At 33.2% G+C, this 18,701-nt stretch overlaps 1 protein-coding gene across 1 annotated transcript in view; it reads right to left on the bottom strand.

The window, feature by feature from the left end:
- Positions 1 to 16,302, bottom strand: part of LOC111413907 (cytokine receptor domeless) — a 29,948-nt gene extending 13,646 nt beyond the window's left edge. Inside the window, exons 1-3 of the mRNA XM_023045043.2 lie at positions 15,851 to 16,302; positions 7,257 to 7,379; positions 7,013 to 7,173 (exon numbers count right to left, since the gene is read on the bottom strand). Of these exons, the coding sequence (XP_022900811.2) occupies positions 7,013 to 7,173; positions 7,257 to 7,341 (246 nt within the window). The 5' untranslated portion in view covers positions 7,342 to 7,379; positions 15,851 to 16,302. The remainder of the gene's footprint in view (positions 1 to 7,012; positions 7,174 to 7,256; positions 7,380 to 15,850) is intronic.
- Positions 16,303 to 18,701: the final 2,399 nt, after the last annotated feature.

Here is an 18,701-nt window from a genome sequence, read left to right as displayed (position 1 = left end):
TTAAGTCGATGTTTATAATGTCCAGTATTCATTCATTTATGTTGTTGATCTTTTAGTATAACTGACGTGATTACCTTGATAATGGTTTAATAAACCGAAACCGGTAGGAATCTAAATCAAGAAGTACAAAATAATTTAAGTTGATTTTAAGTTATGATAGATCTTACTACAAAACAGAAATGGCTTTAAATTATTATTGAACCGTGTTACCCATGTTATCATTAAAAATCGTTTAAGATCATTTTTGATCAATGCTATACAGCAGTGTTTTTCAACCTGTGTTCCGCGGAATCCTAGGGTTCCACTCAAACGCTTTAGGGGTTCTTGTTCGACCATTTTTTCGCCAACATAAAACCCAAGGGATAACAGTGAAGAAGAAAATAAGTCCGGATTAACAAGCCGAAAAAAAAGAAAGTATGATGAAGACTATATGAATATTGGATTTACTTGGATTGGCGATAAAAATGAGCCAAATGGGTTTTGTGTAATATATGAACGACAGCAGTTTAAATCCTGCAAAGTTAAAGCGTCATTTGGAAAAAGCGAATATTTTAAAAGAAAATGTATTGAACCAACCTTGTGCAAAAGATTTAATCACATCCATGATTGATGAAAAATTTGCAAGCAAAATTGACCTGGACCCATTATCTGATACGACGATTTCACGACGAATTAAAGACATGTCAGATTTCTGCGAAGCGGAACTAGTGAATGGTTTGAAAGACGCTAAAGATGGCTTTACTTTACAAATGGATGAATCTACACTACTATGAGCTACTTTGCCAGCTCAAACAACATGTGAAGAAATATTTAATTTACTTAAACTTTGAAAAATATTCAATTTCTTGAAATTTATGCCATCATATACAGCGTGTCCTGTATCTTCCGCATCAGAGCATTATACGGTTGTAGAATACATTATTCTGAAGCGATCTTTCTAATAAAATTTTTTCGAAATGTTTATAATAACCGCACGGGAAGTGTTTAACGACGACCAATAACGGACGACTTTGATTCACCGACAAAGTTTATTTCTCTTTCCGTGACGAATCTATTGGTGAGTACTGCTGATATCTGCTGATTGGACGAAAAACAGTTCGTTTAAACAGTTCCTCTGCGGTTATAATAAAATTTAATAACAAATAATAAATAAACAATATAATAAAATTTATTAGAAAGATCGCTTCAGAATAATGTATCGTACAACCGTATAATCCTATGATGCGGAAGATACGGGACACGCTGTATGTAGTGATGATGGAACCAAAGGTATGGTTGGTGTCGTAAAGGGCGTAATAACACGTATAAAGAAACTAGTTTCAGACATCAAAGCTGTCTTCATCGCCATGCTCTCGCTCTTAAACGGATACCAGCAAGAAGTTCTTAATCACGCCGTTAAATTGGTTAATTTCATCAAATCCAGACCCAGGGTATTTACCCTATTGTGTGATGACCATAAAAATCTCCTTCTTCATACTGATGTAAGATGGTTATTGAAGGAAAAGATTCTAACCCGATTCTAGGAATTGCTTGATGAAATTCGTATCTTTTTAACTGTGAATTTGCTAGAAAACTTAATGACATTATGAAAATAATTAAACTTATATTTATGCTTTTCTTGATATATTAAATTTTACACTCTGCCTGACGCGTTTCGGCGATCTACGCCATCTTCGGAAGCTTTCGAACAGTCTTGACTGAATACCTAGCACGCCATTTTCTGCAATTTGTTCGCTCCCGAGAAAAACAAGTAGTAATCCAGCCCATTAAATGTTAATGTTTGAAAATAATCCCTGCAAGAAGCATCTTAACTTTACCACATAAAAAAGAAACCAATATTTTTATGTACTACATAACATAACCAAAAAGGACGAAAGCCTCCGAAGATGGCGTAGATCGCCGAAACGCGTCAGGCAAAGTGTAAAACTTAACATATCAATAAAAGCATAAATATAAGTTTAATTATTTTTATATACATATATTGATAACAAGGATCCACATCATGAATTAATGACATTAGTTGGTGTCAAAATAAAGACAACCTTTCAGGCATATTTTAGTATCTGAACGACGTTAATCTTTCACTTCGAGGACCAAACAGTGCAAGCAAAGTAAACTCGATAAAATTTACACTTACGCTTTGGGAGGAATGCATCACCAAAAATAGTACAGAATGTTTTGCTAATTTAAACGATTTCTTAGCAACCTATATAAGTCTAGTATTCGACCAGAATATTTTCCACCTACTTGCAATAATTTAAGTTGGGTTGAAAATCTACCTTCCCAATTAAGGAAGGTTAATTAAAATCTACATTTGCATATGATGGCATTGGTCCATTTTGGATAAAATTATTGGATGGATATCCGGAAATTTCCAAACGCGCCGTAAAAGAATACTACAAAATGCTACAAAAACGAAGTGCAGAAATCGACTTGATGCGTCTCCAATTAACATTGATTCATCCAGATATTGATAAATTGTGCAGTAATAAACAAGCACAACAAAGTCTTTATCTATTTATAAGTATTTATCTATTACTATGCTTATGACATATTTATATTTATCTTTTTGTTTGAATAAACACAAGTTAGTTGGAACGACCGTTTCTTTCATATTTTGCGTTTTCTTCATTTTGCCGACAACAGTGATCCTCCAAATAGAGAAGACCTGGATTATGACCGACTGTGGAAAATCAGAACAGTGTTTAATACTTAAAACAATAAATTCGGCGAACTCTATTACCCAACAGAAAATATTGCGGTCAATGAAGTGATAGTGCTATTCAAAGGGAGGGTAGGAATAAAAATTTACAAACTTTGCGATTGTTTAGGATACACATTTGATATGTCGGTTTATTTAGGAAAACAAAGTCAACTGGCAAATGGAGAAATCACGGCAACGCACTGTACTTCGACTAGGTAGAAGAGTGGAAGGTGTTGGCCATAAGCTATTTATGGATAATTACTTTTCCTCCCCGTTACTATTTGATGACTTACTGGAGCAAAAAATAAATGCGTGCGGAACAGTTATATATAATAGAAAGGGAATTCCCCAAGATATTGGCCAAAGTTTTTAAAATTGAAAAAAGGGACATTGTTATGCGAGTGAGGAAAAATCTATCTGCTGTTCGGTGGAAAGACAAACGAGATGTCTATTTACTAACAAATATGCACACGCCTCCAATACAAGGAAATTTTGTGCATAATTTTGGCAATGCTATAAAACCTCATGTAATTGCAGATTACAATAAACATATGGGGTATGTTGACAAGTCAGACAGAATGGCCAATAGTTATGGAATTAGCAGGCGAACGTGGAAATGGACAAAAAAATTATTTTTCGATTTACTATATACAGGGTGTTTCGGTGACTCGGGGAACAAATGTAACCACATATACTAGAGTAAAAATGAGGACAATTCATGTAAAAAAGAATTAGTAAAAATCCTCAAATTGCAAAGATACAGACTATCAAAGTTAGGAAATTTTAACGCGTTTTTCTAAATATCTTAAACACTATTTATGGTAAAGCGTTGAAATTTGGTACAGTGTAAACTAATATCACAGAAAATCATCAGGCAATTTTTGAGTTGGATCGCTACGCGGGAACAATGCTATACAGGCTGTTCCTAAAGTTTGTTCGCACAGAACTTTTTTATTCTATCATAACCGTACATTTATTTTTGCAGTTTCTAATAGTATATTTAGTTTAGAAATTTTTATCCCTCGTAGAGAATATTGATAAAAACCACGGTTTTCGTATTAAATGCAAAAATGTTAGGCTGCGAATTCAATAACACTAAAATAAATAAATAAATAAATAATCTGAATTGGCAATGACAAGTGAAAATCGAACTCAGCTGCCATAACTATTATGTATGCAACATGTCCAAGTGTAGATTTAGATAAATCACATTTTTAATTTCTTTTAGTTGGTTTAATAAAAGAATTCAAAAACAATAAATTAAAAATCAACAAAAAATAAACAAAAAAAAACGACAACACTAACAGGAATAATAAAAAAAAGTACATAAAATAACAAGATAAGTAATAAAAAATACTAAAGGAAATGTTCAAAAATTTGTTTTAGTGCTATTATTGAAATCGGAACCCAACATTTTTGCATTTCACACGAAAATGGTGATTTTTATCAATGTTATCTAAGAGTAATAAAAGTTTCTAAACTAAATTTACTATTAGAAACTGCAAAAATAAATGTAGGGTTATGACAGAATAAAAAAGTTCTGGGCAAACAAACTTTAGGAACAATCTGTATAGCATTGTTCCCGCGAACAGATCCAATTCATAAATTGCTTAACAGATTTTACATGACATTGATTTATACTGTACCAAATTTCAGGGCTTTGCTGTAAATAGTGTTTAAGATATTTGGAAAAGTGTGTTAAAATTTCGTAACTTTGATGGCCTGTATCTTTGAAATTTGAAGACTTTTACTAATTTTTTTTTACATGAATCGTCATCATTTTCACTCTAGTATATGTGGCTAAATTTATTCCCCGAGTCACCGAAACACCCTGTATAACCATTCTGAATGCGTATCTGCTGCAAAAATCAGTTGGAGGAAAATTTAGTGCGCAATTTGATTATTGAAGCCGACAATACAAATCTTGTTGCAGGACAACTATCTCACCTTGCTGAGAAACAATCAAAACATTGGCCCTCAAAATACAAACAAAGACGTCGTGTGTGTTCTTCAAAAAAATACGTAAACGCACATCTTATTATTGCAAAAAATGCAATGTCGGTCTGTGCGTGGTTGACTGTTTTGAAAAACGGCACACTTTAGTGAAATTATAATCTATTATCTATAAACGATATGTGTATTATAAACAAACTAGTATAGTATAGTGTAGTGTAACTGTAAATAAACAATATACAGCTCGCATGATTTAGATACTAAATGTATACTTTCTTTATTTTGTTATATTATACAGCCTGATTCAGAGTAAGCGCCTTATTTTTTTTTAGCCACACTATGAGTACTACTTTCAAAATATTTGGCAGTAATATGTTTTAGGACATTCTCTACACGATGGTGATATCACATTTTCAATTGGACGAATTATTTCAAAATGGCTGCTTTTTTTTTAATGGAATGCCAAAATTTTTTTTTTATTATTGAGATCCTAAAAACATTCTTTATACGAATAGTATTTTGTTTTTCTTAAAAATTCATTTCTTTCCTCATCAAAAAGCACACATTTTAGTCTAGTAGCGCATGAATGTTTTACACTCGATGTTATTTTTGTCCAAATATCAAGTAGCGCTAGACACAAAAGAAACAATTAAACTTTATTTTGTAATAAACATCTACTTATTTATTTATTTCGAGTGTAAAACATTTATGCGCTACTAGATTAAAATGTTAGGTTGCTTTTTGACGGGGAAAGAAATGAATTTTTAGGATCTGAATAATAAAAAAAAAATTTTGGCATTCCATTTTAAAAAAAAAGTTGACAGTTGCCGTTTTGAAATAATTCGTCCAATTGAAAATCACCCTCGTGTAGAGAATGTCCTAAAACATATTATTGCCAAATATTTTGAAAGTAGTACCCATAGTGTGGCTAAAAAAAAATAAGGCGCTTATTCTGAATCAGGCTGTATACAGGTCTCCTAAAAAGTCCGCATTATATGGGAAACTTAACGGTAACAGGTATTCCTATAAACTTTATAAGAATCTAAGTAATATTTTAGAAATATATGTAAAAAAATGTCACAATAATGTCAAGACACCTTTTCGATATCTTCAAAAATAAAAAAGTTGTAAGCAAAAGTTGAAAATATATCATAAGCGGTATTTTGCGAATAGCGCATCTGTCGGAGGGTTTTGGAATGTAATCATTCCACCAATACACAAAAAAAAATTTTTTACGACTAATATTTTATCTAATCTGATAGACAAAAGTTTCCCATATGACCCGGTATATATTTTTATTTTGTAATAAGTATGGATATATTTGTATTTGTATTGTCTTTCTTGCCGTTTTTGTTTTATAATTCTAGTGTAAATAGAACTGGTGCTATGATATTTTAAATAAATGTTTGCATTTTTTTGCACTGATTCGATTTTAATTCCGGCCGTTATTCCGGAAATTATTACTCAACGTAGCATAAAATCTGGATTTTCTTCAGTACAATTATTCTTCAGCATTTCCCAAATTAATTATTGTCTGTAATTTTTTTTTGTAAATTTCTGTAATTTTTTCATCACAGTATGGCAACACTGTACATACTTGCAACGGATGATCAGAAAATTCTGAAATGTCTAAACTGTTGCTATCAACGTACTATCAGTATTACGATCTGCCACAAAATCCAAAATGCTCTAATTCCCGTTATTTCCATACTTCTGTCTTACATTTCCAAATAATAAATATTCCAAAATCGAGGTTGTATCTTTTTGCAAATATCTCGAAAACGATACGTATAATCAAAAATGTCTAAGAGTGAAAATAATTTTAAAATGAAATAGACTTTTAGAATCAGATGGAAAATTTAAAGGTTTATGACAATAAAATTTTTTTAAAGAAATAACCTTTGTGAACATCCTGTATAGCATTGATCCCGTGGTTCGATATTTTCAATAGTGATTTTAAACGATTTCTTATGATAACATTACATTATTTGCCAAATTTAGTCTTTCTAAGATAAACCATATTGAAAATATTTAAGAAAATGTTTGAACATTTCTTAAGTTTGAAGCCATTTATAGGTTTAAATCAAAAATTTTTACACGAATCATAATCATTTTTACTCTAATATTTGTGATTAAAATTATGCCACAATACAGAAACACTCTGTATACAACACGGTATTTATTATGGCAAAGGAAAACCCGCTGATTTGTCAGCTTATTTACAACCTTTTCAGAAGAAGCAATCGATTTAATAATCGATAATAAGAAACACGAATGTTTCTATTTCTAGGTCTAGTGTTAAAACTTGCAATATTCTAGTTCTAGTATTAGTTGTAGTTCAAACATTAATATTACCTGACTTTCTGGAACAAAATCTTTACCAATACAGAAGGTGAAATTCAAACTACTAGGATCTCGCATTCTTTGTTCTTTCACCTCTTCATTCGTTATGACACATGTTACATTTATTTCATCTTTTCCGTACTCTAAATTTAAATCACCGGTCGGTATGGAATCTGTAATTGTTTGTAAAAAAAAATTAAAAAAATTTAAAAAAATTAAAATTAAAAAATTCTTTTTTTGTTAACAAAATACTTACATCCATTTTTGTCGTCATTTGCATATGAGCCGTAAATAATACTAAGAATTATTAAGGTAAAAACGAAAATTTTTTGTAACCACATGTTGACGTTAGTTTTTAGCGAACCTAACCATATTTCACCTGAAATAAGAATGGAAATTATTAGTCGAAATTTATTAAACAAAACAATTTGTTAAAACATAAATCAATTCCTAAAAGTGATAGTCTAAAATTTCAAACTTTCGTTTAGACGATAACGGTATGCTGATATGATTTTTTCGCGTCAAAATTGTTTTAATTTCTATTTTTAATCAATGAAATGATTCTCAGAAATTACGTTGGTTTATAAATATTGTAAAAAATCATTGATAACCCATAACTTATTTATTTCTTAGAAAATCTAATTTAAAATAATTTTGTGAATGAAAAAGGAAATGATTTAGCAAGTTATTTATTTATCTTATGTTACATATTATTGTTTAGGAATAGTGTTAAATACAAATTCATTCCTCTATTATTAATATTAACACCCAAAGGTGAACACAATGCAAAACTTCGCTCCCGATCTACCTCGAGTAAACTTTTGGTGTATTATAAATGTATAATTTCGCATAATTAAGTCGAGAACTGATTAAAACATACTAGAAAATGATTATTGATGTGCGTCAAAACATCTCAAATCGAATGGTAACATTATCAGGTTATTTGTTAATCCCGGAAGAAGTTGGAAAAGTGAATAAGAATGTGTTGTAATATTACGAAATATATATATTTCGGATTTTATCACCAAACCACATTGAATGGTTGCTGGAGGAAAAGCTGGCCAAGAGTTGTCACATCAGCAAAGAATTTGCAGAATGTTAATTTGCAACATAGATATTGAAAAGCTTGAGGAACATGATTATGAACTAAGAGAAGAAGATCTGGCAGATTTAGTAACTCTTAAATCCAACTTGATATTAATATTAAAAATTATGAGCCTTGAATGCCCGAAGGTGGAAGTTTTCCAATAATGTCTTTCATGAGGACATCATACTCTTTATCTCGTTCCAGCATAAATTGCAAAAAAGTTACTGTTAGACTCCACGCTTAAGACTTTTTCATCTTGACTGCTATCACTGATATCACCCCCTGAAGTGTCATCTCTAATCTCTTGGTCATTGAAGGGAATTCAATATTCTCCTTAGTAAAAAATTTAGTAAATTTTCCAGCATGTTCTAGTAGCCATCGGTTTAAGGCAGCATTATAAGAGGATTGGTAAGAGTCAAACACTGCACGATGGAAGCTTGTGCGAAGCATTACAATTTTCCTTTGCTAAGCTAATCGCTGGAATCAAAATATGCGATTCCTGATTATCAAGGCTTAATAGTCAAAAGGCTTTCATTAGACCATACAGATGGATTTACGCCGCCAATGGATCCTCCAATAAGCATGTAGAATGTTAATTCCTCTTTCACTGGATGTAACACTTCCTAGAATGTCCTAGATGACATAGTCTGCCGATTAAAGCTCAAATTTGTATGCCGTTTTCTTAAATCTCTTAACACATTTCTCCGACTGTCTGGTTTCCAGTCCAACTATTTGGTTGGTGAAGTCGAGCTGCATGTAAATAATAATCGACTAACTAGAGTTCTTTGTTAACAGAAAACACTTTTTGAATATCATTTTTTGATGTATTATTTGAATTTTCCTGTGCATTATTCTCAATTTGTGACCGGTGTAAGGAGACATAACGAAAAAGAATAGTTTTGTAAATTCCAAACATTTCAGCTACAATTCACACTTTTGCATTGGTATCTGTAACCTCCTTCACAGCTCTTTCCAATGCGCCAACATCTATTGCAGGCATTGTTCTGGGAAGAATAACGAAGAATAGCTATTACTTACATTATTACCAAAAATATAGATAATAACACATGAATATACCATGTTGTAGTTTTTGACATGTCCCGAGGTACAACGAAACTAATATCCCACCTCCTATAAGCAGAATAATTATATTGCTGCTCTTTCCTTTGGGATTAACTTAAAAACGTGATTTTAGGTTTAAATGTATGAAACAACACAGTGATCTCATATGTACGTACGGAATTTACATAGCTATAAATGTTTATAAACTATTTATTAATTAACCACAACTGAGAAAAATTACTTCTTCACTTCAGAAAATGTAAACACATGTTATATAAACAACATACACTTCTCAACAACAAACTGTAAACTGTAAAAACGGAATTAACATTCGTGAAAATTGAGGCGTTGTAATATGTTAACCAGTTTGGGTTGATTTGATATAAAGTGTACAGCATTGGCTTAATTGGGGTTAATTTATATGCTATTACTTTAACTCTCTCTTTCTCACAACGCTACAGTCCCATTTTAGACTTTAGCCTCTTTCAAACATCCCTATCACATGTCACTTGTCTCACCCTCACCACCAATCTCCCTGGCTCCTATTACTTGAGGCAGACTTAAGTTGCATAAGATATTTTAATAGAGATTGTGATACAGTCTATCTCTGGAGATTTAAAAAGAAATTATTTAGCTGGTCGGCATCTAAACAGCTAACTCTTTTGGTAGAGTTGTCAGAAGTATTACTAGAGTTAATTATTTTCCATATTGCTGCAGGTTGTCTTTTAAGATTTACAATAATCTTGTCAATAATCTTGTTGTTGTTATTCCGTTCAATTAGTGTGCGTTGATCTTTATCAAGTCTATATAATTCACATAAAAAAGCAAGCGTATCTTTATGCCGCATAAATTGAGAATTAAACTAAGTAATATTTAATGAATCCCGTTTGTTTATCGCAACAGTCTTAGACGGAAAAGCAGTCAGAGCCGCATCTTTCAAAATATTAATTATAATAACAACATGGTTTCCTGCCTGAGCGATAGGTGGAGTCTAATGTATTGTCCTATGTAAACTTTATTCATTCTGCTTTAAAGGAGGATATTCAGATTGACGCAATCTACACTGACTACTCCGAAGCCTTCGACAAAATCGATCGTACTATTCTTGTACAGAAACTTTTCTCCTTTGATATTCCAGATGGTCTTGTTCACTGGATTATGTCGTATTTATCTAACTGATTTGTCTAATTTATCTCCGGTTATAAACCTATAACATAAGATGTGCCTCAGGGCAATCATCTTGGACCATCACTATTTGCAATGTACATAAGCGATATTCCTTCTTATTTTAAATTTTCTAAGTTTTTACTGTATGCCGACGATAATAAAATATTCACAAGGATCGGGTCTAATCTGGACTGTCTTAGACTACAGGAGAATCTTGATTACTGTCGCCTCAACAAATTTTACTTAAATTATGATAAATGCCAAAAAATTACATTTACTTCGAATCTTTCCTTACAACTCTGACGGTACTGCTATCCGGTCCGCGAATAAAGTAAAAGATCGTGGCATTATATTGGAATCCAAATTGCGATTTCATCATCATATTGTCTCAGTAGATATTTTATTGATTATTGTTGGAAATATGACAAAATATTATAGAAGGAAAGTTGTTCCACATTTAATATTCTATTATCTGCCATATTCTAAAATAATTTCGCAACACGTATTGTTTGTGATATAAGAAATAATCTCGGCCTGAACTCGCCCCCAATATCGTGAACAACAATTAGGGCGGCCGACGTCTTCGAAGGCCGAAATATCTCTTCCATCAACTTCAAGCAGGGTAGACTTGGTTTGATGCTCCAAATCCCGAGTGAAGACTTTTTATAATAATAATAATAAATTTATTGAATATGTATATACTTGACGCATATTCAATAGGTATTCATTAGATTATCTTCATTGCTGCAAAGTATTCGTCTATGGAGTAGAATTCCTTTTCTAAGAGCATTTTCTCGACCTGTCTCTTAAAACTCTTCATATTCAATGTTTTGAAATGGGGTGATAATTCATTGTATAACTTTATAGATATATAGTTGAAATTTTTTTGTGATGTTATTATTCTGTGGTATGGAAGTTTGGTGTCATCTCCTTGTCTGGTGCATCACATCTGTAAGTGTGATTAGTAAATCCCTGTTTTTGTGTATATAGTCTAGGCACATAAGTATATATGAGGATGGTAATGTCGGTATTTTTAGTTTCAAAATGACTTCTACAACTCTGATTTTGTTGATAGTGGCGTTCTTATCGCTTTCTTTTGTAGTTTGAAAACTTTTCTTTTTAAGCCGAGATATGTGCTCTGACCAACTCAAGGTCTCCGTAAACACCACGCCAAGGAATTTGGTCTTTTGATTTGTAAAACTTGGTTTTAGTTTTATTTAATTGTAATTTGTTCGAGTTGAACCACTTTTCTGCCTCAACCATTGTTGTATTAGTTATTTTCTGAAGTTTTTCAATATCCTTTTCCACGTTTACGAAGGAAGCATCGTCCGCATAAAGACAGAGTGAATCTGATACTACAAAATCCGGCAGATCATTTATGTAGATCAAAAAAAGAATCGGTCCAAGAAACGAACCTTGCGGAACTCCTGTTTCGACTCTCTTCCACTCCGATATTTCACTTTTCCAGTGAGTTTGTTGTTGTCGCTTATCCAGATATGAAACTAGCAGGTTAAAGGCCTTATCTCTTATTCCGTATTTATTCAATTTCTTAGTAAGAATGTCATGATTTACAAGACCAAAAACCTTGCTAAGGTCACAAAAGTTAGGGCGGCCGACGTCTTCGAAGTCGGCCGAGATATCTCTTCCATAAACTTCAAGCAGGGTGGACTTGGTTTGATGCTCCAAATACCGAGTGATAATTAATCATTAACAAGTTTATGGAAGAAATAATCTCGCCGCCCCAAATATCGTGAACAACACTTAGGATTCATGGTAAAGAAATCTCTACATAACTTGGGGTTTATTTACTTAGCATTAGTCAACAGTGTGCTATGTTATGGTTCTGTAATATGGAACCCCATATATGCGGTGTATCATGATAGTATTGAAGCTATTCAGAGACGCTTTGTGCGTTATTTGGAACATAAATTTCATCTTCCTTTTACTGCTATTACGATAGGCGTTGCGTAGTTTTCAACTTATTGTCTCTACAGCAATGTCGAGTTGTTTCTGACTTGATCTTCCTTTTCAAACTTGTTAATGGCATGCTGGATACCCCTGATCTTCTGCCCGAGTTGAGCTTCAAGGTACCACAATGGCTTACATGTTACAACGCCACATTTCTTTGCACCAAGACACAGATATTAATTGTAAAGATGATACTTGGGCTATAGCTTCATTGTCTTAACAAGTTTTGGGTTGACTTAATGTTAATTGTAAAAGTGTTGTTAATTAAGCGACATCACATACTTTCTTAATAATTAGGCAAAATTAAAGATTCTTGGTACTATGTTTAGCCGAAACCGCTTTGCAATATATTAACCAGTTTGGGTTGATATGATATTAAGTGTACAGCGTTGGCTTAATTGGGGTTAATTCCTATGTAAATGTTGTTTATTCATTCTGCTTTAAACGAGGATACTCAGATTGACGCAATCTACACTGACTTCGACAAAATCGATCATACTATTCTTGTACAGAAACTTTTCTTTGATATTCCAGATGGTCTTGTTCATTGGATTATGTCGTATTTATCTAACAGAAATCAGGCGGTCAGGATTGGTAGCATTGTTACAAACCTAGAACATCCGGTGTGCCTCAGGTCAGTTATCTTGGACCCTTACTATTTATAATGTACATAAACGATATTTCTTCTTGTTTTAATTTTTTTTTGTATTTTTACTCTATTCCGACGATAATAAAATATTCACAAGGATCGGGTCTAATCTGGACTGTCTTAGACTACAGGAGGATTTTGATTACTGTCGTCTCAACAAACTATACCTAAATTATGATAAATGCCAAAAAATTAATTCATCATCAAATTATTATTACTATATTGCCTCAGCAAATATTTTGATTATTATTGGAAATATGACAAAATGTTATAGATAACATTTAATATTCTATTATCTGCCATATTCTAAAATAATTTCGCCCTAAGTAAAATATATATGTATTGTTCGTGATATAAGAAATAATCGCCCCACATATCGTGTACAACACTTAGAGCGGCCGACGTCTTCGAAGTCGGCCGAGACACCTCTTCCATAAACTTCAGGCAGGGTAAACTTGGTTTCATGCTCCAAATTCCGCGTGATATCATTAACAAGTTTATGGAAGAAATAATCTCGGCCGACTTCGAAGACGTCGGTCGCTCCAAGTTATGTTCATGATATAAGAAATAATCTCGGCCGAGTTCGAAGACGTCGGCCGCCCCAAATATCGTGAACAACACTTAGGTCGGCCGAGATAACTCTTCCATAAACTCCAAGCAGGGTAGACTTAGTTTGATGCTCCAAATACCGAGTGCCATTAAAAAATACCATTAACAACTTTATGGAAGAAATAATCTCGGCCGACTTCGAAGACGTCGGCCGCCCCAAGTTATGTTCATGATATAAGAAATAATCTCGGCCGACTTCGAAGACGTCGGCCGCCCCAAATATCGTGAACAACACTTAGGTCGGCCGAGATAACTCTTCCATAAACTTCAAGCAGGGTAGACTTGGTTTGATGCTCCAAATCCCTAGTAATATCATTAACAACTTTGTGGAAGAAATAATCTCGGCCGACTTCGAAGACGTCGGCCGCCCCAAGCTATGTTCATGATATAAGAAATAATCTCGGCCCTCCCAAATATCGTGTACAACACTTAGGGCTGTCGACGTCTTCGAAGTCGGCCGAGATATCTCTTCCATAAACTTCAAGCAGGGTAGACTTAGTTTGATGCTCCAAATCCCGAGTAATATCATTAACAACTTTGTGGAAGAAATAATCTCGGCCGACTTCGAAGACGTCGGCCGCCCCAAGCTATGTTCATGATATCTTGGCCGCCCCAAATATCGTGTACAACACTTAGGGCGGCCGACGTCTTCGAAGTCGGCCGAGATATCTCTTCCATAAACTGCAAACAGGGTAGACTTGTATTCCATTAATACATTAATTGATACCATTAACAAATTTATGGAAGAAATAATCTCGGCCGACTTCGAAGACGTCGGCCGCCCCAAGCTATGTTCATGATATAAGAAATAATCTCGGCCGCCCCAAATATCGTGTACAACACTTAGGGCGGCCGACGTCTTCGAAGTGGATATCTCTTCCATAAACTGCAAGCAGGGTAAACTTGTACTTGTACTCCATTAATACATTAATTGATACCATTAACAAGTTTATGGAAAAAATAATCTCGGTCGACTCAAATATTGTGAACAACACTTAGGATTCATGGTAAAGAAATCTCTACATAACTTGGGGTTTGTTATCAGAGTCAGTAAGAATTTTACGATTTTTTTGTGCATAAAATCCCTTTACTTAGCATTTAGTGTGCTATGTTACGGTTCTGTAATATGGAACCCCATATATGCGGTGTATTGTGATAGTTATTTGGCACATAAAGTTCATCTTCCTTACTGCTATTACAATAGGCGTTGCGTAGTTTTGAACTTATTGTCTCTCCAGCAATGTTGAGTTGTTTCTGACTTGATCTTCCTTTTCAAATTTGTTAATGGCAACTGATCTTACAAGTTACAACGCCACATTTCTTCATTTTAATGTATCTAACAGCAACCTTTATCAAAATTCGCCATTAGTTAGAATTATAACTATAACCAGAGCTCTTTGAGGTGTCTTTATGCTCTTTTAGAGAATGTTATAACTTATTATGAGGATGTTTTGTTGGGGATATTCTCCCTGTATGCATACTGAATATGTAATAAATAAATAAATACTGGATTTGGAGTCATAGAGTTAGAAATTCAACTCCAAAATGAATTAGTTTCTGGGTATCTCCAACAAGGAAGAAATATAGAACATATTGTTAATGATACTTAATACATAGAACATCCCACCGAGTGCTAAAAAAAAAATAATAATAATAAATTAGATTTGTAAGTGTTCCATATCTTCTGGTTTTCCCAATCCATTCGATATCACACCATACAAAAAACAAACATAAAATGATTCAATTACTAAATGTTTTTAATGATTTCCAAATTTTTTTATCGAAATACCCAAATCAATTTACGTACAATAAAAAACATCAACAAATTGAAATGGATCTTTCCAACGATATGACGTCAATTTCTTTAGGTTACTTCACTGATATGTTATGACATTTAACCCCTTAAGATCGTTTATAAATCAATTTAAGCGTAGTCATTTAACGTAAACAATTCTCGGGAGTCGACGACGTTTCTTGTTTTCGTATTTGAAATACTGCAAAGAGGATTAGAATAAGACTATAATAAATAATCCAAAACAATTTTATAATATTATTCTGGTTGGGTAAAATATTTTAATATATTCACGAGTCTCCGTTCTTAGAAGCGGAATTGCATAAAATAAGTCTCTAAATTCAGCACGGCCGAGTCGCCGTTCTCAGAAAACAAAAAAAAAGGTTATCCAAAGAAAACGAAATTAAAAATACAATCTCAAATGAATATATTAATAACAAAAGAAAGATGCGAGAAACAAACGAGAAACGGTCGAGGGAAAACAAAAGTATTATTAGAAACATAAGAAAAACTTACTTTCTTGGTTGTCACAAATCAAAATACCTAGAATCCAAGATACGTAACCCCGCGATCAAAAAAAAACTGGCTTTCCCTGGTTTATTAATCAATATGTATCGAACGAATACAAATTAATAAGATGTAGCGAAATTAATAAAACGCGTTTCACATCACTTTACTTCTTCACGCGTTGATTTATCCCGAATGTTTGTTTTTATTCACAATATCCGATAAATGCAACACGACTAATGTGTTCTGCCAGGTGTCGCCACCAGCATACGTCAAAAAGTCATAAAAAAAATAGGGATCAATGAAACTTTGTTTTTAAAAAATTAATTATCAATCACCACACATCATTTAAACGATTTATTCACAACTTTTCTTCTTCAGCAACAAATATTTATAAACGAATTGTTAAGAACGACCAGAAAGAAACACGAGTCGCGTAGATTAGGGGATTCGTACCAACTGTAGAAACTAGAATTCTCTACTAAGTCGAAACGATTCCGAGCGATTCCGAGAGAGAGGTTTTCTGAGTAAGATACGTAAAAGGAATACTAGGAATTATAGAATTTATTTACCGTTTACGCTCGGAGCCCTCGCAATATTCAATGTTTCTTTTAAAAATTACTTTTTTTTTGTTATTTAAATCATCAAAATATATAAATGACAACCATTCTTTTTTAATAAACGCTGAAATTAACCTCATTCTCGAAAAGACGCGTTTTCTACGATATCTATTAATACAATTTCCTGAAATACTAAAGTCAAGTAAACTATTATTTATAATTTTTTTTTAATTTATCGCTTTTATCATGAATTATCCTTCATTTGTTCTAATTTTTATTAACCTTTTCTTCATCGAACCTCAGCGGATTATAAATAATATTTTCATGCAAAAATTACAATTTTTATTTCTGTCGATTTAGGAAATCTACTCTTTATTTAACGTATTGTTAACTCATATTAGATCTCAAACATAGCGTATTTTTTTTTGTTCTTGCTTGGTACTTACACAATTGAATAGTTTAATTAATTAGTTTAATTAGTGCATTTAGTTTGCTGTTTACTCTTTGTTATATTTGTTGCTTTCCTAAAGTGTTCTGCCTTGTCTTATGATTAAGTTTGCCAATGTGAATATCAGATCATTACTGTCGGGGTTTTCTATATTTTCGGACTTTGTGTTGGAACAAGATTTTGATGTTGTATTAGTATCTGAAACTTGGATATCAGATGATTTTATGCTGACAGCGTGTCACATTCCAAATTATTATTTTATTCACCAACGTAGAATTACAAGCAAACGTGGCGGTGGTGTTGGTATATATTTCTAGTGTCAGGTATAAAGGGCTTAAGTCACAAAATGGCACTTTTCAATATAGTAACAGAGTTAAGTCAGTTTGTTTTTCCCTTCGATTGGTATTGTGGGCTTAAGTCTAACACCAACTGCTGCTACTATTTTAAACCGGTCTATAGGCTATAAGTCAGAACGCGTCTTATCTTGTTCGGTATTATAATCGTAAGTTGACATAAGCCCTTTTGAGCAACCAATTTAAAACTATGCAGACGTTCCTAAAGACTTAAATTGACTTAGGTCTTTCATATCAAACATGCTTTGGCAATTCAGTTTATTATTAATTTAGTGTTATTGTACAGAAATGAGTGAAAGAAGTAAATATATAGTGCAATTGGCTCTAGGACTTTCAGGTAATTATTACTCTTCTAAAGTACAACGTATTTTTCAGACGTTAAAGTGGCAAGAAATGGCAAGAGGTTATCTGTATGCAAGGACTGTTTTTGCAGGACTTCGGATGAAAAAGAGAAATTTATTAGAATGGCTATCAGAAATAAAACGAAGAATACTTCTGGTATTACTACGAATGATGGAAGAGGCAAAACATCTTCCGGAAACAAAAAAACGGAGGAAGAAATAAATGCAGTAGTAGCACACATTACATCGTTTCCTTCCATCTCATTTAAACTTGCGAATTATGTACGATTTATATAAGGAAGAAAGAAACAATCCTGTTGGTAGGACAATATATGAGAAAGAATTTCATAAGTTGAAAGTCTCATTTAAAAAACCGCACGTGGATACTTGTTCTAAATGCGACACCTTTCATATGCAAGTACAGGTTGCTACTAACTCGAACAATGTGGAAGAGAATCTCCGTGTACAACGAGATCTACAGTTACACCAAGAACAAGCGAATGCAGCATACGAGGCAAAAAAAGCAGACAAAGAAGAAGCTAAAGTCAATTCTGCAAAAAAATGCTATAGTTTTGATCTCCATCAATGTTTGCCAACACCGTTTATTGGTTCCTCGGTAGCGTTTTACAAAAGGCAATTGTGGACATATAATTTGACCGTTCATGACTGGTGAATCAACGCATTACATGTGGCACGAGGCTTTAGCTGTCAGGGGAGGCAATCAAATTGCTTCCTGCTTATATAGCTATTTAAAAAAATTACCTGATTCCGTGACTGAAGTCACATTGTACTCAGACACATGTGGAGGGCAGAACAAAAATAGTCATGTTGCTGCCATGTTCTTAAAAGTGCAAAGTGAATTTCCCTATCTTATAATCAATCATAAGTTCCTAGTACCAGGCCATACTCGCATGGAATGTGACATCGATCACTCCATGATAGAGAAACAGAAAAAAAAAATTGAAACACCTATTTTCCACCCACACGATTGGTTCCAGTTGGTCAGGGGAACAGGGAGAAAGAACCAGTTCAAGGTTGATGAGATGAAACAAAACGAATTTTTTGACTTTGCTCATTTACTAAAGACTGTATTGGTATGCCGAAAAAAAAAATGTATCTGGTGAACCATTCTTGTGGCCGCTTGTACAATGGCTTCAA

This window comes from Onthophagus taurus, chromosome 8 (genome assembly GCF_036711975.1).
Source record: "Onthophagus taurus isolate NC chromosome 8, IU_Otau_3.0, whole genome shotgun sequence".
NCBI classification, from domain to species: Eukaryota; Metazoa; Arthropoda; class Insecta; order Coleoptera; family Scarabaeidae; genus Onthophagus; species Onthophagus taurus.
The sequence above is the reverse complement of the archived record's forward strand: the minus strand, read 5'-3'. Positions and strand labels throughout refer to the sequence as shown.